Genomic DNA, 21177 nt, shown 5'->3' with positions numbered 1-21177 from the left:
CAAGCCAACATCTTAAAAGTGCATAGTTTATGAGAGCTGCTCTGTTCAGAACCTGAGGTCTTGTGGCTGAAGAAATATGTTAGGATGTATATGTACATGTTGCTCCCCAAGGTATAACTGGAAGTAGACATATATTAAAGATTTCTTTAGTCCACTCTGGTTGATTATGTTTGGAACAAAGATACAGAAGTGAAGGAAGAATGCAATGCAGTTGGTATGCTGATAAGATTTCCCGCCCCCCATCATTTCTTAAAATCTCCAGATAAATGCTACACTGATTTACAGTGAATGAAACGACTAATTTTTTGGATTTCCCCTTATTTGCAAAGTACTCTCACAGGGCCAGCTACCATTTTACCCAGGCTGTTTGCTGAAGATCTCACACATGTATATGTATATAGCACACTGAGTGAATAATAATAAACCACATGTAGCATGGCTTTACAAGTGCTCTTTCAAACCTTTCAGAATGCAAAATGCACCCTCGTAGACCTCATTTAAATACTCATTTGGGAATATGTAGGTAACATTTTTCATATTGGGATTTTGCTTTCTGAATAGGTTCCTACACCACAAAAAGAACATTTTAAGCATCACAGCTGAAACAGACCACAGTTCTGAAAGAAACCTTATTCTACTGCCATTACAAAAACAGAGCTTTTATTGTCTGTTGCTGAAATGCTTTGAGTCATCTTCTTCCAATAATAACTAATCTTTTTCTCTTTGTATCTGACAATTCATGGACAGCCCAATTACAGGGGAGCAGAGCAACCTAACAGTTTTGGAGGGTAGATAGAAACAACCAACCAATGGTAAATGATTTCATTTTGGAGTATAATTTACTTAAGCAAATTAACTCTGTTAATTTACTTTCAAAGTAGGCTAGAGTAATAAATGGCTGGATTGCAGTCTCAAAGAAAGACACAACCAAAACATTGTTAGAAAACCCCCAAAAAACTTGAAAAATATTGTCCACTCCAACAGCCTGACAACTATTTATTACCCATTTAAGTTGCCCAGCCCATGCTTTCATTTACTATATTTCATAGCAAATTTTCACTAGAGTGACCTCCTATAAACGCACAGGAATTACATACAAAACACTGTGTTAAAACATTAAGGTTGCAAAGTCAAGCATTCAAAAGTTAAGAAACACCAAATTCAGCCTCCCTATGCATATGCAGCATTATGATAAACCCTCTTTACTTACAGGGTCACATACAATTTTTTTCCTCACTGCCTCAGTCAGTGTACAGAATGGACCTGCTCTGTGGATGAATCAAGCCCGAGTAGTGAAGGAGACTTGTCTGTCAGACCCTTGCCTAATTTGTTGCAGAAGTTGGAAGGTGTGTAGTGAATGAGGCAGGGGATTACAGGAAGAAAAAAAGGGGGTCACAGGATTAAGGCAGTTGAATGCTGCCCTTGAGACTGGGATTACATCCTTGATTCTGCTGCAGAATTCCTGGGTGATGCTGGGCAACAAACCAAACCAAGTGTTCCAGCAGATCCAGTGGTTCCTAGGCAGACCCACCGCTGCAAGAGAAGCAGAGCTGGGAGGTTGCTGGGCTGCCCAGCGGTGCCCTCTCCATCGGGCACAGGCGGATCCAGCGATGCCCCAAGCTGTGAGAGTGCTGCAAGCTCCAGCGTCCCCAGGGTATTGCGGTGGTGGTTTTGATGTGCACATTAGGTATTACAATGTCACAACATTATTTTACTAATCAGTTTTAAACGTTAACTGGAATATATTCACTGTAAGACTAATACTTATTAGTTAACCGTTTAATATTTTACATCCCTAATATTAACACTGGAGAGGCAACCTCAATTCTGGCATTTGCTAACTTCTGAATGTTTGACTTTTAAAAGATTATTACTGTTGCACATGTGTGCAAAATATCAATAAAATAAAATGATGCACATGATATCTATATCTATATAGATATCATGATGCAGGCGTGATTTATGGGAGAAGAAACCTTAAAGGCAGTAACATACCTTCAGAGATAATCTACAGTTGATGTATTTGACTTCTAAGTATCTGCTCAGCAGCATGAGTGTTGCTTACAGATATCTCAAGCATAGCTGCACAGATAACCTCTAACTACAATAATGGAAAATGAGATGCACTGATAATAGACAATCATGTAACTTTTTCTTAATGATAATCAGGAACTTCATTCATTGTACAATGTCAGACCTAAAGTTACCTGCTAAGATCATTACTAATCACACAAGATAGAAAAAGCCTTTCAATTTAAGAATCTCTCTCTCAGGAACAGCCATCTATAAAATGAACATTAATGGTGACAGAATTTTTTTTAATTTACTGCTTTGGGGCCAGCACTGGTGAAAAAGGTATACATCACTCACAATGGTGGAAACTCATGTTACAAAAGCATGAAAAAAAAATCTAAGCACTTAATTTTCTCACATTTTGACTCCCAGGAATCTCTCTGAAATACCGCTCCCTTTTCCACATCCCAAAAGATATTTTCTTTCAGGAGCATAAATAATCTGTATGCATATGCCACGGTGCACGGAATAGCTCACAGCTAAGAGTGCCCAACTCAAGTCAGGCTGTCAGAAAAAGGGCAGACGTCCCAACTTGGTGGTATGTTCTATCATTAGATTTCATCCAACCAGTAACAAAAGTGCATTCCTGAATTTCTGCATTAGCCTTACCACAGAATCACATTCGCCCTTAGGCTCTGTCATCCGGACAAACTGGGCTTTTTGATGGAAGGTTATTAAAACCAAAATTCATTAGGTTGCTTCCAGCCCCAAAGGGCCTGTCACTTACCCCAGGTCAAAATATATTCCAGATTTCACCAAATACAATGCTGAGGTCAACCATTTAGTAAACTAAAACTAAAGATTTATCAATTAAGAAAAAGTAATGAAAGTTACAGCAAGGTTAAAAGCAGACAAAACACATTACAGGTGAATTAGAGTATATAGTCCAAAATGATCACAAGGATGTCCACGCTGCTAGTTTTCCATGAGTCTCTCTGGGTTCCCCAAATAGCTTTAAGTATCAGGGATTAGCCGTGTTAGTCTGAATCCACAAAAACAACAAGGAGTCCAGGAGCACCTTAAAGACCAACAGGTTTATTTGGGCATAAGCTTTTGTGGGTAAAAAACTCACTTCTGTAGATGCATGGAGTGAAAATTACAGATGCAGGCATAAATATACTGACACATGAAGAGAGGGGAGTTATTCTTCATGTGTAGAGTAAGAAGAGAAGGGGTAACTCCCTTCTCTTCATTTGCCATTATATAATGCCTGCATCTGTAATTTTCACTCCATGCATCTGAAGAAGTGAGGTTTTTTACCCACGAAAGCTTATGCCCAAATAGTTTTGGGGACCTCAGTCCTTTTGTTCAAAATTTCCCCTTAGAATTCACCAGTCCAGAGATGGGGTAGGAAAGAGATGGTCGGGGCCTTTGGTCTCCCTTTTTATATTGTGACCCTTTTTGCAGGAAAAATTCTTGCTGTGTCATGGGGTTAAGCAGTTCCATGGCATACATGTGTAACCCTTCTGCCGGGCCGAAACGATAGCAGCAAGGGCCAGGTTCAATACATAGGGGTCCCTTCCCCACAACATAATGCAAAACCAGCTCGAGCCCCCACCCAGTGACCTGGGAAAATCTTACACACACCCCTGGGCGCCTCGAGGAGGCAATACTTCCCCTCTCGCAAGCACAGAGTCTTGGTGTCACAGAAAAGATTTAATTACATAAGATAAACAACAACAAGCATGAAATTTGGAAAATACCTCAACTGGAGTTCATAGGTCAAACCGTGAGCAAAGACCCACCCCAGCAACTTGGGCTGTGTCCTTCTCTCTGGGCCCTTGAGTCCAGCAACCCCCCTAAATCACCCACAGTCCCAAAAGTCCCACAATTCAAAAGTCTCTGTCCCGGGTCAGGCAGCCCAGAGTTCAAGAGTCTCTTTGCAGAGGTCCCCCTCCCCAGCCTAGGTAGAAAGGGGCACCTTACGTGGTTCGGGGCCAGCTGCCCTGCCTCTTCGTGGGGTTCTGCTTCCACTAGTCGTCCCCGCAAACAGCTCAGCTCCGCTTACTCTGTGGGCTGCTCCACTCTGCCAGCTGCTCTGGTCCACCAGCTGTCCTGTGATCCGCTCCAGCCGTCCTCACGAGCTGCTCAGCTCCACTCACCCAGTGGCTGCACAAACTGCTCCACTCTGCTCTGCCAGTATTGCTTCAGGCTCCCCCACTCATCAGCACAGTGCTCTCAGCTCAGCAAGTCCAGCTCTTCAGTGATTTCAGCTCCACTCATTAGCACAGTGCTCTCAGCTCAGCAAGTCCAGCTCAGCAAGTCCAGCTCTTCAGTGATTTCAGCTCATAGTAGGGGAGCCCCAGTGAATTCAGCTCAGTAACCTGCATCAAGATTCTTAAGGGAATCAAAAGTTAACTCTGACATTCCACAGTGGAGAGAGGCACAGGTGGAACTGGTGCTTCTGGCTCACACAAGGAGCCTGCACCACCAAGTACAGATACTGGCCCCGAGCCTCTCTCCTCTCAATGGGTTTTGGAACCCATGTGCCCCATCTAGCAAGCGCTATCCAGCTGACAATGAAACCCCCCATCACAAGACAATTTTGTAGTTCCCCATTTACCCAATCAGGGTGACAACATTTCATTCCTCCTGCCCCAATAACAACGAAATTGGGGGCTCCCACAGCTGTGAAAGTAACCATCCCATGCTGCTTTGCGGTATGCTAAGTGGGGTGGGAGTGCCCATGCAAATAACCGAAATACCAATGCAACACTTTCCGCACTCCCCATAATTTACCACCAGATGTCAGGGTAGAGCTCATCCTGACTCTGCTTACACATGCTTCGCCATCAGTTCTTCATATAAATTGCACATTCTAGTTTGCACCTTGTGCACGTGTCCTGTGTGGTGTCTTCGGGGATGACATGCAGAGGCCCTTGTTTACAGCTCCTTTGTTATTTCTGAGAAGCTAACCCGGAGTGCGTTTCTTAGTCTCAACATGTTGGTGTTACAAACATATAGCAAAATGTCATAACCCCACACACAATGTCGATACACACATTATAACAAGATAAATACTACTCAGCATATTGCAACTTTTCGAATGATACCTCACAAGGCATACTTTGTACAAGGTTTATCAGATTTTGTAACGGTGGTGACTACATTAGTGTAGATAGTCACCTTCCCCTTTAGACATCATCACAACATACCATAGCTGTGTCACAGGCTGCATGAAGATCTACAAAGGCACTTGGGTTCTCTCCTGGAATGTCTTTCTAAGGTTCCTGTAGCAGGATGCCTGTACGGAAGTTTAGTCATGGCCCTTGGGAGAGTCAGAATCAAGCCAGACAGCTTCCCGCTTTTATCACAAGTTTGCTGGTATGTGCCTGTACAAATGTTTTACCTCCACTTTTCTATCATTCATTCTGTTCTATTCTGAATGGCATATACGTTACCTTAGTATTTCCTTTCTAGGAATGATCTCTCCCTGAGGCAGATACATTGAGACATACAAATGAGTAAGAAAAAGATGTTTTCCTGAACTGGTCAGATCTATTAAGATACATTTTTATTGCTCTGCTCCTATGTAGCATATACCATATTCTCTTTCAGATGCTGAGGTCCTGGGTAAAAGGAGGCAATTTCCTGTGAGGTATGGAAGTGCTAATCTTATGAAGGAAATCAGAGAAAATACAGGAAGGCTTGTGTTTTACAAGAAAAGAAATTTCAGACTCTTCTTGCCAGCATGATTTTTACAAAGAAGCATCTTCATCAAAATGATAAATTTTGTTCTATAGAGGTTCTTATACCAGGCTCATCTCAGAAGTACCTGAACACCTTCCACTAGTGCATTAAGAAACATGACTAACATCTGTCACATTTCTTCTCTCATCTCCCCAGAACAAGAAATATATGCAGTGTCTTGTTCTGATAGCAACATGTATATTTAAAAAAAAATATCCCTATGTGTTTATGTTAGAGAAGGCAAAGAAATGAGCCTGACACTTGGAGCAGAAGGTGATGAGATTTGTGATGCTCTTTATTTCATTCCTCAGCTGTGGGCCAACCCCCTGAGAAAGTTCTGTCTCCTGCACAGATTGTAGCAACTCACTCTTATTGTAGAGAGTTCCATTGTGCCAGGGTCTTTATCGTGGTCTTTTAGATATCCTGGGCCCAGGCCCTGGAGCACCTTGACAATAAGGACTGAGACCTTGAACTTGGTTTGATATTCTATGGGAAGTTAATGTACAGAGTGGAGGACACGTGTGACGTGCACACAGGAATGTGGGTTGCTGAAGAGATGTACTGCAGTAGTGTGTACTAGCTGGAGTTTACTAAGAGGTGAAGACTTCATGCCCATGCATATTACATTGCTGTGGTCCAGCTGAGAGATGACAAAGCCACGAATAACTAAAGCCAGGCTTCCAGGATAGGAAGATACCAAAGATAAGAGGTGTTACTCGTGGATACTGATATGTGGGACTTAGCAGTAGTGAGGAATGCAAGAGTACTCCTTGACTCTAACTGTCCAATTGTGGGTGTGTACCTTCAACCAAAAGAAGACTGCAGCGTGGCTGTGAACTCTTCAAAATGCTTCCCTCTGCCCACCAGCATTACATCCATCTTGCTCAGGTTTGCTGTTAGCCAGCTGTTCTTCATCCATGAGATGATCTCTTCCAAGCATTGGGCCATCTTGGTGGTAGTGGTGTGGTCGCTTGTAGTGAAGAATAGCTAGAGTTGTTTATCATCTGCATATTGCTGGCACTTGAGTCCATGTTGCCTGACCTGTTTATCTAGTGGATGTACATGTACATATTGAGGAGGACCAGAAAGAGAATGGATTCTTGTGGAACACCACAAGTGAGGGGATCCATAGGGAATTGGGTGTCATCAGTTCAATTGGATAGGTCATAAGAGTCCATAAACACTATGGGCAGCTAGGCCTGTTGATTTTGATAGATAAGATGGTCTTAGTAATCCAATATGTAATGGTAGGAGATCCAGACCTAGGCCACTTCGAAAGGAAATTAGAACTGAATGCCTGGTTTCCTCGAGTTGATAATTTCTAGCTTAACCCCACCCCAGTAAGAAACTCTTATTTAGGCTGAGCATGCAGAAGCCTTACACAAGACTAGAACAGTCTCCATCTTGTTTTGGACTTGCTGCTCAATATTCGAGATGCCAGGTTCAAGCAGTTTAGATTGGGATGAAGAAATAGACATTGAGACAAACTCTCCTGCCTGTTCAGAAGATGGAGTAGAGACATGAGCAATAGTTCTGCTAAGTCTGAACACCATGGCCTTCTTGGCTAATTTAGTGTGACAGAATCCCCCTTTTAAAATCTACTGATGCATTTGTCCTAGTAGCAGAGGAGAAACACACAGAGAAGCCGATTTAATCATCTCTGATCCAAAAGCAACTTTTCCTTATGATCTTTGTTCGGCTTCCCTAGTGAATAGCAGCCTTCCCCTTTTTTTGACTGGCTAGCAATAGGTGTACCTAGGTGGCTGCTGCACCTGTCTATGAACTGCCATCCTCCTCCAGGTGCCACCCAGGGTGTTGCTGAGCCAGAGAACTGAACTCAATAGAGTGACCGGAAGAACATGGAACCAGCAAGACTCCCAGGACCACATCCTCCACTGGCATTTGAAACCCCTAATAACGGGACCCCACCTGAGCATCCAGGAGGAGAATAATCAGCCTGCAGGAGTCCCTGAACCCCATCAAGTGCTTGCCTCCCAAAACCCCATGCAGGAGATCACCCCAAGAACAATCTCTCCCTGCTGTTCCCCCATTGGCAGGGAAAGGGCAAGGATATGGGTACAGAGATATTAACATTTGGCAATTATTCAGATTCAGACCTGTTATGTTTTAAATTTCTTTTTGAAATTTTTTGATTACATGTTCCATATAGTACTTTTAATAAATGTTTTAGCTTCCTTGCCTTGTGCATGAACCTTCTTTGCTAAGCATGATAGACACAAGACAGTTTTCAGGTCTGGGATTGGGTGATTCATAGCACAAGAAATGGAATGTTGTAACAGTGTGGTGCCATCATTTCTGTCTGTCCCACACCCCTCCTTTCCCCAGCCTCAGAAATATCTGAAGTCCCAAGGTTACATAGGAGGAATGAGGAAAGTTAGTGCTTTGTGCATACAGAAAGCAGTGCTAGTTCTCAATGTAGCAGAAATCTACTGCAGAGAAGATAGGTAGATAAATGTTGTTACAGCTTAGTTCACATGCAGAAAAATTGGAACACAACTCAAGTAAGTAATTCACGTAATGAAAGAGGAATTGGCCAGTAATTCAATGGTCTCTCTCCTACCCATGCCCCCAAACCCTCACCAGTTTCAATCTTAGTAGTGATTAGTGCTCCATAACAGCTGCTAAGTGCAGTTAGCTCTGCAGGCAAGGAATAGTTTGAAAAAAGAATCTGCGCACCCCCTTTCCCCCAAGCAAATGTTAAAAGGGCATTAAGATAGATGAGTGCTCCCAATAATACACGTTTGTAAACAACTGTGAATAGTTAAGACAAAAGCATTGCACAATTATTGCATTACAACTCAACTGCCACCCTCCACCACAAAAAACAAACCCTAAGGTTTTAACCCAGTGGAGGTGCCCTGTTACAACTGCTTATGTGAGAATTTTCACTGGAATGAATGGCTAATGATCTTTGTCTACAGGGAAACAAAACCATGAGTATGTGATTTTCCAGCAGCTGTACAGACTGTGAAAGTGTCCCACAGCACAGGCAGATAAATGGCATCCCTGATTTTCCACACTCGCTGTAAACCAGGAATTGTGAACCGGGTGGGAGCTGGTTGACTGTGCAAAATTTGTAAACCAGACGTGTCCTGAGCCCACTTGGGACAGAAGTACTTCCCTTTACCCTCACAAACATGATGGAGCTCATAACAGGCAACAATTATACAAACAATGTCAGCCACACTGGCATCTAGATGGGTGCACAGGGAGTGCCAATGAGGTTTCAGTCTACTGAACATGCACTCCACGATCATTTTGCAGCTAGCGAGCTTGTAACTAAATTCCTTTTTTCCAGAATCATTGACATTGGGGTATAGTTTCATGAACCAAATTGGGAGTGGGTATGTGGGGTCCCTCAAAACAACAGATGTCACAGACAGATGGTACAAAACGTTATCATTTCTGGGGAATAAAGTCCTTACTTTCCTCTTCAACTACAATCCTGATCTCCTCAGGACCCTGGCATTATTAACCTTTCCAATGTTTCCTACATTTGTATTCATGAATCTGTCTCTGTGGTCCACAGAGGCTAGCAGAACAAGTGAACAGTAAGTGTCTGAATCTGGCACTGGAGGTTTGGAGCAAGCTCCTCACACAGCTCCATGAAGGTCTATTTCCTCATTTAGCAGTTCTGTAGCCACTGTTGGTCATCCCAGATTTCCAGAATGATGCATTCCCCCCATACCATGCTGGTTCTCCTACACCAGAAGTGACAGTCCATCCAGTGACATACCATGTGAGCTGAATAAACAGCCATTCACCCTCAAGGTCAGCCATCTTCAATGTGTCAGAAAGTTCTGCCCAAATTCCATCCAGCATCTCACCAATCACCTACTCCATTTGTCCCACAATACCGAGCTGGAGCAGAACCATATCATCATCCCATTGCTTCTATGTCTTCCTCCCAGTTTGGCAGGGAATAAGTGAGGAGAGATGTGATCAGGGACTGCATAGCCAAATACGTGAAAGCGGTGGGACCGTACCAACACACAGTAAAGCTGTTCCTAGAGTGTCTCCCTCTCTGCACAGAACTCTGAGTTACTGCCCCAAAAATGGTAGCACTGTCATTAAGTAACAGCAGCAGCATGGATGCAGGTATACACATTTACATGGAGCTATACAGGGAGTCCTTGGACTTAAGACACAATGCAATTCTGAGGAACGAATTGTAAGTCGAGATGTTGTAAGTCGAAACCACTTTTCCCATAGGAATCAATGGTATAAGGGGGGGAGTTGGTTTCTGAAACAAGGCTTGGTATACTATTTTCACCACAATAACCCAGATTTTTATACTAAATGAATTATAGAGGACTAATGTTGCAACAGCAATGTATTTACTGTACACTGCATTTTGTAAACAGCATTCAAACATATAAACTCACATACGCTGCTCTGAATGCCGGAAACACAGGGTCAGAAAGTCAGGGAGAACAGCACACATGCTGAGCCGCAGACAATCACTGCTCAAGCTTTCTGATTGGCTGAGCCTCGGGACAGGAGCCAATCAAAAGCAAGCGGCAACCCTACCCTACCCAGGGAAGCAACAAGTTTCCCTGCTGCCTTGAACTATAATACAGCCAGGAAGTGATTTCAAGAGAACTTTATGAAAATCGAGCATCCTAAGGGCAAAACAAGCATTGTAGGGGCGAAATGGGAAGTCAATTGAAAAACATCGTAAGTGGCTTCCAACATAAGTCGGGTGTCGTAAGCCCAAGGACTCCCTATACTTGTGTCCAACACAGGATATGTGGACACTTGGTGTGGGTATGGAGAGCATGCATAAGCAGATACACAGTCCAGAACCCGGAGTATGCTCGCCAGTGTAGACATAGCTTAAGAGATCTGGGATCTTCCTCTTGGGAAAAACAGTCCAAAAGATGCTGGATTCTTTGCACATTTACTCAATTAAGGACTTGGAGATTTTCTCCTTTGAGGTGGATTGGACAAGGAGATTCATGGAATATTTTGGACTTAAGTCTGAAATCTTTGGTGAGGCTAGGACTCAGCAAGCCAGACCAACAGCTGAAGAGGGAGAAGCGTCTGGAGACGCAGAGGCCCCAACAAGGCATCTGAATTCTAACACCCTTCCCTTGGCTGAGTTAGGATCTGTGGGCTCAGAGTAACTGAGTGTAACTGACACTTTCTGATGCTGTTGAAAGTGTCTCCACACACAGATGAAGAAGCTCTTTTGCTTCAGCTTGCTCCCTTTGACACACTTTGCCATGACCAACTAAGGAACAAAAAAAAGAGGATTTCAGTGAATGCTCCCATTCATGGAATGGAGTCTCTGAAATTTGGAGCCCTTCAGCAAAAGGAAGAGCGGGGAAAGATTATTTTGCTTGCTACTGCCCCTAAAATCAACTGTAAAAGCCACGATTGCAGCAGATGAGGAAGGAGTGCACAAACATCAGAGCCAGAGGTTACATCTGAACACAAGTACGTAAAGTTCTCCAAGTATGCAGCATTGGAATGAGTACTGCAGAGTGCCAGGATGGAATTATTATTCCTTTTGAGGAAAACGGACTAGAAATTAGTCTGAGAACTGTAAATCCCCTGCCACAAGTCATCTTCATAATCTTGACCTCTGAAACAATCACTCAAAAGTTAATTTTATAATTGACATGAAATGGTTCAAGTCTCATTTAAAACCATATTTTGGGAGACAGATGGCTAACAAATTAGTTGGATCCCCAAGCTGGCAAGGACAATCTACATATTTACAAGGTGGTTTTTTTCCATGTATACATTTACTATTTGCAACTCCCACAACACACAGCTCAACAATTTCAGGAGTAAATAAGAGGAAGTTACTTACTTGTAACTGGAGGTTCTTCGAGATGTGTGGTCGCTATCTGTATTCCACTGAGGGTGATTGACAAGCAGTACCTAGATAGAAAGAGGGTGTGAGGATGAGGGTGGACCCATAGAACGAAAAATCACTGCACTAAATGAGGTGCCCATCGCAGAGTCACGTACTAGAGCATAGTGAGAGGAAAAGGTGTGTACCAAACTCCACGTGGCTGCATTACATATGCCCACAATGGGCATGTTGTTGAGCGTGGCTGTGGTTGATGCTTGCACTCTTGTTGAATGGGTTCATATCCCATCTGGTGGGGAGTGCCCTGGATTGGTCTGAGTTGCTGGAACTGGTGGACAGGCTCTGTGTAGTTTAGTTTAGGGCACTTCTAATCACCACTGGGCCTACAAACCTCCTCAGAAGTGTTGATTTCTATAGCATTGGGCTGGTGGTGGGAGATAAAATTTTCTCTTTGGTGCATGTGTATATATGCCCATGGATCATAAGTTGGCTCTAATATCTTTTAGTGGGTGTAAGGAATCATCAGTTTTCTGGCTGAAGAGATATGATTCATCAAAGGGAAGGTCCTTGATTGTGTTCTACACCTCTCTAGGGAAACCTGAGTGTAACAAGGATTTTCTCCTCATGACAATTCTAATCGCCAATACACATGAGGACGTGTCCTCTGAATCAACAGCAGCTTGAAGTATGGACCTGGTGACCGACCTGCCTTCCTATAAAATTGCTTGGAATAGACTACAATCTTGCTGAGATAGCTTAGCTGCGAATTTCTCTATCTGGCCATAGTTTATAAAGTCATACTTGGCCATCAGGGCCAACCAGTAAGAGATCTGGAATTGTAGTCCAGGAGAGGAAAAGATCTTTTGATCCTTGAGGTCCAGTCCCTTACCCTCCCTGCCTGCCAGGGTGGAGCATGTGTGTTGTTTGGTCCACTCTGACACACTTGTGTTACTCAGGAGTTAGGTGGAAGGTGTGAAAATAAAAATTCTGACCCTTTGGGCAGGGAGGTGGGGGATTGGTGCACATGTGGCCAGGGTATGCCACACAGTGTGTGCTGGTTGAAGAATGGCATTGATTGGTAAGGCCACCCTGGCTGATGCCGATGCATGGAAAATGTCTAGTAACTGGTGCTGACTGTCCTACACCTCTTCCAGGGGGATCTCAAGAACACTGGCTATTCTCCATAGGAGTTCTTGAAACTGACAATAGCTTTCTGGCAGGGAGGAAGGTGTTGATGACACAGCTGCATCTGGAGATAACGAAGGGAATCTCTCCAGATTCACCGGTACCACTGAAGATGGATCATCTAACCTTATTTCCAAATGTCTACTTGATGAAGGGTGGGGTGGTGAAACAGGGGAGTTCTCCCAAGCTGAACACGGCTGTTCCAAAGGTGAATATTAGTGCCATGAGCTCCAATATGGCCAACCTGGTTGATCCTGCTGCTGTTGGACTTGGGCTCAAGGAGCCGGATACCAGTTTCTTGGATAAGGCAAAGGAGGAAACTGCCATGGAGCCATCAAAACTCTCTGGTAGTCTTGTTTCTGGAACGGAATTGGCAGACTGTGCTGAACATCTGGGGTTTCGGATTCAAAAGGATTCAGAGTTTTGCATGAATGGTGGTGCTGATGGAATAGGATGCATTAGAGAGACACGGCCAGCAGGAGGTAGATCTAACACAGGAGATGGAGCCTCTGCAGAGGTGAGTGCACGAGAACATGCGGAGACCTCGCTTCTTCCAGGGCAAGCAGTTCATGAAGGCCGGGAGTGCTTCCAAATCTCCCCAGAGTCAATGGTATCTGGTCTATTGACGGGACTGGAACTGGTAAAGGCACCAGTCTTGGGAGCAACGATTCATAGGATGCTGGCACAGCCCAAGTGCGGGGGGAAATACATGGATCCAGCAAGCAATGCAGCCTCTTATCACTCTTGTGCACCTTGGAGCATGTAGGTCCTTCCTGGCCAGAACCCGTGGACGATTGCAGGTTCCTTCCTGGATTTAAAGGAAGACTTTCTGCCATGCTTATGCACATGCTTCCGTGGCTCATGGCTAAGCCATGACATGGGGTAGAAAGCACAGGTACCGGCGGATCTGGAAGGCGGCTCCGCAGCAGGGGGAGTGCTCTTGGATTAGTCAGGCCAATGTATAGCGGTTTTCCTGGGCCAGGATCTGACTTCGGCCCCACAGCTACCTCCATGAGGTGCTTCTTGAGATGGAGAGCTCAGCCTTCCTATGTATGGGCAGGGAAGATGAGGCAGATACTGCACCTGGAAGTGATTGTACTATTTGAGGAAAGCACACAACAGCATTGGTATTAATCACTGATGGAAAACGAGTGAGGCAGGAAGCACAGACTTTGAATCCCAGTTTCTTTGGAATAATTTAGTACCCAGACCCGGGAGCTGAGGGGGGAGTATTGTTTGGCACAACAAAAGGCCGAAGCAGCATCCTAAGTCCTTAATTCTAAAAACTGCTGGGAATTACCAATGTACATCAAAAAACAATAAAATCCTAACTATGAACAAAAACAACAATTAAAAAAAATTGTTTAGAAAATGCGTCACTAAGAATGAGAGATCAGCAGAAGCTCTGACTTGGACCATGCGGCAATAAGAAGGAACTGGAGATGTGGTCAGGCCGTCCCACCCATTCGTCGTCTCAGGCAAAACCACTAACCAATACAGATGAACCTCAGAGTTACGAACACCTAAGGAACGGAGGTTGTTCATAACTCTGAAATATTTATAATTCTTAACAAAATGTTATGGTTGTTCTTTCAAAAGTTTACAGCTGAACATCGACTTAATACAGCTTTTAAACTTTACTATGCAGAAGAAAAATGCTACTTTCCCTTTATTTTTTTTTAGCAGTTTATGTTTTACACAGTACTGAACTTGCTTTTTATTTTATTTTGGAGGCGTGGGGGCAGGGGGATATCTCTGCTGCTGCCTGATTGTGTACTTCTGGTTCCAAATGAGGTGTGTGCTTGACTGGTCAGTTCATAACTATAAGGTTCTACTGTACAAGAACACGTGTGGATCGCCGAGCAATGCTACTTTGAATAGGTCCAGCTCTTGGCACATATCCTCAGTGGAATACAATACAATCACTCAAAGGAGAGCTAGTTATATACAACTCCCATTAATGCAATTACCCATGTTCAGAATGTAGGCAATTTTTGCTTCATTTATAGTATTACCCATGATGTGGGTCCTTTTCCACTTATTTCATTTTCCTGTACCCAAAAATACACTACATTGACATAAGTACCATAGAACATTTTACAAAATATTTATTTTGAAAAATCACCCTGTACAAATTTAAGCATAACATTCTCAACACTGCAGGTTTATAAAAATGCTAACAGAACAGAAAGACTCAAATAAAACATTAAACTGATGTTTTTGAAATTACAAAGAAATTGAAACAGGTTCTTTCTGAGGATGCTACAGTAACTATAGAAGTCTAATCAAAAGTATCAGACTGGTTCATTTTATAGCTCCTTTTGCTTTTCTTTATACCATTTACATCACATACATGTATCAATGGATGACTTTCCCCTCCTCTTTATAAACTCCCTTTTATACATTGTCAAACATTTAACTAAATATCCAAAACTGCTTACACTTTCACTGTACATAACTTCGGTTCCAAGAAAACCCAGCAAATGTTTCCTCATTTTTCTGAGTGCCTAACCAAAAAAAGCCATTGCTATACATTTTTGTTACAAAAATCTCTGTACAAACCAACTTAGCTCATGTAAATTTCTGAAAGGATTAAAACTGATAGTATTTAAACAGTCCACGTGTTCCTTCATAGTACTAAAATGAAGGAAAATTTAGTAAAATTTCACCAAGTAAAATCGAAGATCTGGGAATACTGGTTTCTTAAAGTGTATAAAAAGTTTAACATGCTGTAGATTTAGGACATACCATTCCTAAAAATCTAACAGTGCCCATATTACAGCACTTGTAATCAAATTCGTCTGTACACATTTTAAGTCTCGCCCCCTCATTTTAAGCTATTTGTGGAAATTGTCTTCGAATAATAAATCAGCACATTTCTTTGTACATGAAATACCGCTGTCATGAAATTAACTTAAAACAGTAAAACTGTAGTATTTCTGTAAACATGATTAAAATGAAGACTGACGAAAAAGGCAGTGACAGGTAAGCCATGGTTTGAAATGAATTCTTCACATTTTCTTCTTACCATAATATATGGCTCACAACACAAGAGCAGCAAAAAAAGAGACCTAAATTTCAAGTTACAGCCAAGGGTGCCAGGCAGGATCCATACGACAGAGATTATCCAAGCTATTTGCAGCTGCTACTAGAGTGTTGACTTTGCTTTCTCCTCCTTCAAACTGAGCAAGATTATGTAGTCGAGTCATGATAGCAGTAACAGCTTTTTGAACTAGTGAAACCAGCTGCTGACTGTCCATGTTTTCAGGTTGCCCAGCTGCTGAGAGTGGAGAGGAAGTATCCTCTTGTGTTTTCTTGTGCCAAGCAATTATTTCATCCCGTAGCACAGTTTTCAGGATGCCATCAACCTGCATGAAGGAGAAAATTAGATAATTATGTTTAACTAGAAGAAGTGTCAAGGGGCTATAGATTTTTAACTAAATTGTAATAAATTACATCTTGACATTTTGGTCTCTTTGTAATCTTAACCCTTTAGTGGCTGGTTGCTTCAGAGGACTAAGAGTTGCAGTAAGCTTTGTAAGTATTGTTTAACAAATTATTTTGTTCTCTAAGAGAGATTTCTTTTCCCCAAAAAGAATGTATAAAAAGCTAGGAAGTTCCCCTACAAATTATTTTTTTATAGCTGAACTACAAAACCAAATACATTTTTTACACACACAGACACACACACACACCTATTTTCTATGCACCGCACACACATTTTTGCCAAACAAGAACACAAAGGCTTATTTCAGGAAAAATATTGTTCTAGAATAGAAATAACTAGCTGAATGATAGACAGCTCTGACTCTTACCACTAAAGTCTGGAAAGGAAATTCTGGTCCCACATCCTACCCACCTACGTAACTGCAGCATATTTCGGCTGAACGTAATTAGTAGTTATTGTCCCAAAGTTGTAATTTCTTGTTTTAACTGTGGATTTCTGAACTGAATTTTTAAAATTTCAACTAACTGGCATCCTAAGGACACCCTATTGTTATTGAGAGGAAATACACAAAAAACAAACAGTTTTCTATTTTCTCTCATCCCTTAGCAGCTCATTTCTTGATAGTAAGGTATAAATGCCAGCAGTCTGAGCTTTTGATGCTAAGAGTTATAGTTTATAAAAACCAAGTCTTTCTAGGCATCCCAGGTATCTCTGCTTGTAACCAAAACAGTATTTTGAAGAAAAAGAATTAAAGGAATTCAGCTTACTAAGGTTAAAAGCCAAGCCACATTTTCAAAAGTAACCAATGTTACTAGGTGCTCAATTTGAGTGTTAGAACTACTGTACTTCCATACCTCCAAATAAAGTCATGGGGAGCTTTGGGTGCTCAGCACCTATGAAAGTCAGGCTGATGGTATTTCCAGTTGTACAGCCCAGAACTGGGACACACACACACACAAAAAGCCACATCTGAAAATTTGTCTGCATGTGTAAACATGGCCTAAAACGTATGTGAAGTCAACCTGTAAGTGGCTTAATTATGGAAAAACACAGCACCTGCTTTCTGTTCTACAAAGCTGGAAAATTTCACATCAGGAACCCTTTCCCCACTTGAATTTTAAAGGTAACCACCACAAACTGTATGAGAATGCCCAATTGCTACAAAACAGTAACTACAATGTGTTTTGTGCAATGTTGTTTGGTGCAAATTGCTGCCTAACTGCAAGATGCCTCTTTTTTGTAAAGCATTAGACTTTAAAAAGAATTAAGCCAATTTCTTTAGTAAATACACCACCAAGAGCTGAAGTCCATCAAAGCAACAATGTATTTTCAACATCCTACTCTGCTAATGAGATGCCACGGTGTTTTTCTATTTACAGTATAGTCCTAAGGATCTAAATGATGGTGCATTTGTCATTTTTAGATTTTCAAGGACTTACAAAGCTAGGATGGTAAAACAACTGGTTCATATTAATTTGATTGAGCAAGCAGTGAATTTAGAGTGAAATTATTCCAACCTTATGTATTCTGACTAAAACTACAAAACTACAGAGATTTCAACTGGCCTTTGTATTGGTCCTAATGTAATATTTAAGAAGTTACTGTGGAGTTCTTAGCATCTGTAAAAAAACAGTTACATACCTGTTCAGTAACTGGTTGGTTTTTGGGTTTTTTTGGATATGTTGCACATGTCCATTCCATTTCAGGTGTTTGCATGTCTGTTCACCAAAGCATGAGATATTTTTCCCCACAGTGATACCTTGCGCCCACCACATGTTTGTGCCGATAGTTGAGGGTATAAATGGACAGAGCCAACCACCACCCACAGTTCTTTCACCATGGAAGCCTTTATTTTCTTGTACTCGAATGTAGAGAAGGAGGATAGGCTGTAGAATGGACATGTGCAACACATCTTGAAGAGCAACAGTTATGAAACAGGTATGTAACCATTTTTTCTTGGCGTGCTTGCACATGTCCATTCCACCTCAGGTGACTCTGATGCAGTTCCAGGAGGAAGGTATCAGAGTCTACCTAAACAAGAACTACACAACGCCACTCTCCCAAATCTAGCACCATCTCTAGAGGACTGGGAGAGAGCATAATGAGTGGTGAAGGCATGAACAGATGACCAAGTCTCAGCCCTTATGGGACCTAAGAAAGCAGTCAGGGCTTCCTGAGCTCTTGCAGTGTGTGCTAGAATTCTTTTAGGTGGTTGGACCGTATCGATATCATAGCAAAGATAATACAGGAGGAGATCTTCTGCAAAGAGACCCACTGACCCGGTCATCAAAGGAATTAAATAATTGCAGAAACATTGAATTGTTTTGTCCACTCCAGGTAAAAATCTAACAGCCTACGGACATCCAAACTATAGAATGTTTCCTTATCTTTACGAGAAAATGAGGTTTCGGAAAAAAAGTTGCTGTCTCCATTTAGATGAGAAAAGGAACACATACAGGATCAAAAGCGGGTCCTATTAAAATTGATAGGATCAAATTTAAATGACACAATAGTGTGGGATCATTTACAGGAGGGAAGAGCCTGTACAATCCTTTCAAGAATCTAATAGTCATAGGGTTGGAAAAAAAATCTTCCATCCATAGGATGGAATGAGGAGATACCCTGAGTTTTTATTTGGCAGCTATTAATACAGAGTCCTTTTACCTTTAGGTGAAGCAAGAAATCCAGATTAAAATGTATGGGAGCCTAAAAAGGAGAAGTACCTTTCTGCTGGAACCACATGGAGAACCTCCTCCCACTATTTAAGACTTCCCACTATTTAAGAAAATGTTTTGAACCCCAAAGGAACAGTCAGCTTCCTGGGTAGTTAGCAACCAAGTATCCAAGATGTCAGATGAATGCTGAGAGAGTTGAGATGCAGTGATTGGATGTGGTTCTGTGAAACTATATCCAAGACCTGAGGGAGAGTTATGCAATCTCAAATTGAAAGACTCAAGTCCGAGATCCAGGGATGTCAAAGCTGGGCCGGTGCTATTAAAATTAGAATGGTGTGATTGTCTGAAATTGCACAAAACTCTCAGTATCGTTGGGACTGGAAGGAAAAGCATATAGAATTTTCCCCCATCCAGGACAATAGGAAGATGTCTGACAAAGACCGTGCACTGTGACTTGCCCTTGAAAAGAACAGGTGACACTTCCTGTTGGGTGACGAAGAGATCTATTTTTGGCATCTCTCAAGGCTGAAAATGGACTTTGCTATGTCAGATCTGAGGAACTATTTACGATCTCTCCTGAATGTTCTGCTGAAATGGTCCACAAAATAGTTTTGGACCCCCCCCAGGAGATGAGATGCTTTGAGTGTAATTGTCTGAATGTAAACAGTCCATAGGTTCATTTTCTCTTGGCAAAGGGGGTCTAATCTGGCACCTCCCTGCTTGTTCAAATGGAACAGCAGTGTTATCCATGACTACCTGCACAGTATCATCTTTGATGAGAGGGAGAAAAACCTGACAGACCAGGTGGATAGCTCAAAGTTCTTCAGCACTGATGTGCAGAGACAGATCTTTATTTGACCAGAGTCCCTGAGTCTGGAGGTCCCCTACATGAGCTCCCCATCCGAGAAACAAAACATCTATGACCAGGGGCATGGCGGGCAGAGTTGTGGAAAAAAGAAACCCACTTTGAAAACTCTGGTGGGGTCCCATCCACTAATCCAGGGACAAGAAGACACCTGCAGGTATATGATTTAGTACATCCAGCTAACAAAAGGAATGATAGACCAGCTCTGAATAACTCTTAAGCGAAGTCTGGCATGCACAAGTCACCATGTGACCGAGAAGTCTCAGAAAATTCCTCACTGCTGTACGAGGATACACCTTGAAGTCCCTGCAAAGGTTCAATATTGTTGGAAGCCTGGCCTGATGTAAATATGCTCTTGTAGTCATAGAATCAAGAACTGCTACTATGAATTCGATTCTCTGCAAAGGCAGAACAACTTATGTGTCCTTGCTGATCAACAGGCCCAATGAACAAAGGCAACCACCACACACTGTAGAGGACTGGATCTTTTGAATGGCTACCTCCACTTGCTCCCTTGACTGACCTCAAACCAACCAAACATGGGCATACCTAGGCACCCACTTTCTTGGATTGTGCTGCAATGGCTGCCATGCACTTTGTGGAGACTTGAGGGGCTGAAGACAGGCCAAAGGCAAGGTCTGTTAACTGATAACTATCTGCTACAATAAACCTTAAAAACCTCCTGTGACTCTGGTGAATGGCCACATGGAAGCAGGCATCCTTTAAGTTGAGGGCAGCAAATCAGTCACTGGGATCTAGGGATGAGATAATAGATGCTAGGGTAACCATACAAAACTTTTTTTAAAAATGTATGTGTTGAGTTTTTGCAGGTCTGAGGCCTCTCTTGGACTTTGGAATGAGAAAATAATGGGAATAGAATCCCTTCATCTGTGGCCCCGAATTGTAACAGAGGTTGAACTTCTTGAATTAGACGTCTCGAGAAAATAGTTTCTGACAAGGGATGAGGTGGGGAGGAATGGGAACGGGGAATAGAGGAAAAGTGCAGGGTTTATCCCATTTCCAATATGCTTAGTACCCATTGATGAGTGGAACAACATGCTGCCAAGGGAGGGGAAATCAGAGTGAGTGGTATGCTGGCTTCAACTAAGAAGTCAGACTGCTTAAATGCTATAAGATTGTTTAGAGGTAGCAGATGGTGGTGGAGGTGGCAGAGGAGGTAGTAGTCTTCTTTGAGTCTTATGGCACCTCCTAGTTTTGGTCCAGCTGACTTGTAGGGTAGAACAGGTACCTTTACTGGACCTGGAGACAGAACTGCTTTTTCTTGGGGCCTGGATGCAAATTCCCCAAAAACTTTAGGGTTGCCCTAGAATCTTCAAGACAATGCAGAGCTTTGTCTTCTCTGAAAAATAAATTTAAGCCTTTGAAAGGCAAATCCCTC

At 42.4% G+C, this 21177-nt stretch overlaps 1 protein-coding gene and 1 long non-coding RNA gene across 2 annotated transcripts in view; one reads left to right on the top strand and one right to left on the bottom strand.

The window, feature by feature from the left end:
• Window positions 1-1542: 1542 nt before the first annotated feature.
• Window positions 1543-21054, top strand: LOC123344007. The gene is made up of 3 exons (XR_006572429.1): window positions 1543-1654; window positions 16287-16327; window positions 18909-21054. It is a non-coding gene; the product is annotated as an uncharacterized LOC123344007 (long non-coding RNA).
• Window positions 14882-21177, bottom strand: part of LOC123344006 (transformation/transcription domain associated protein) — a 160392-nt gene continuing 154096 nt past the window's right edge. Inside the window, exon 71 of the mRNA XM_044979696.1 lies at window positions 14882-16158. Within this exon, the coding sequence (XP_044835631.1) occupies window positions 15874-16158 (285 nt within the window). The 3' untranslated portion in view covers window positions 14882-15873. The remainder of the gene's footprint in view (window positions 16159-21177) is intronic.

Source organism: Mauremys mutica, chromosome 11 (genome assembly GCF_020497125.1).
Source record: "Mauremys mutica isolate MM-2020 ecotype Southern chromosome 11, ASM2049712v1, whole genome shotgun sequence".
Lineage (NCBI taxonomy): Eukaryota > Metazoa > Chordata > Testudines > Geoemydidae > Mauremys > Mauremys mutica.
Note: the sequence above shows the minus strand (reverse complement) of the source record. Positions and strands in the feature narration are given on the sequence as shown.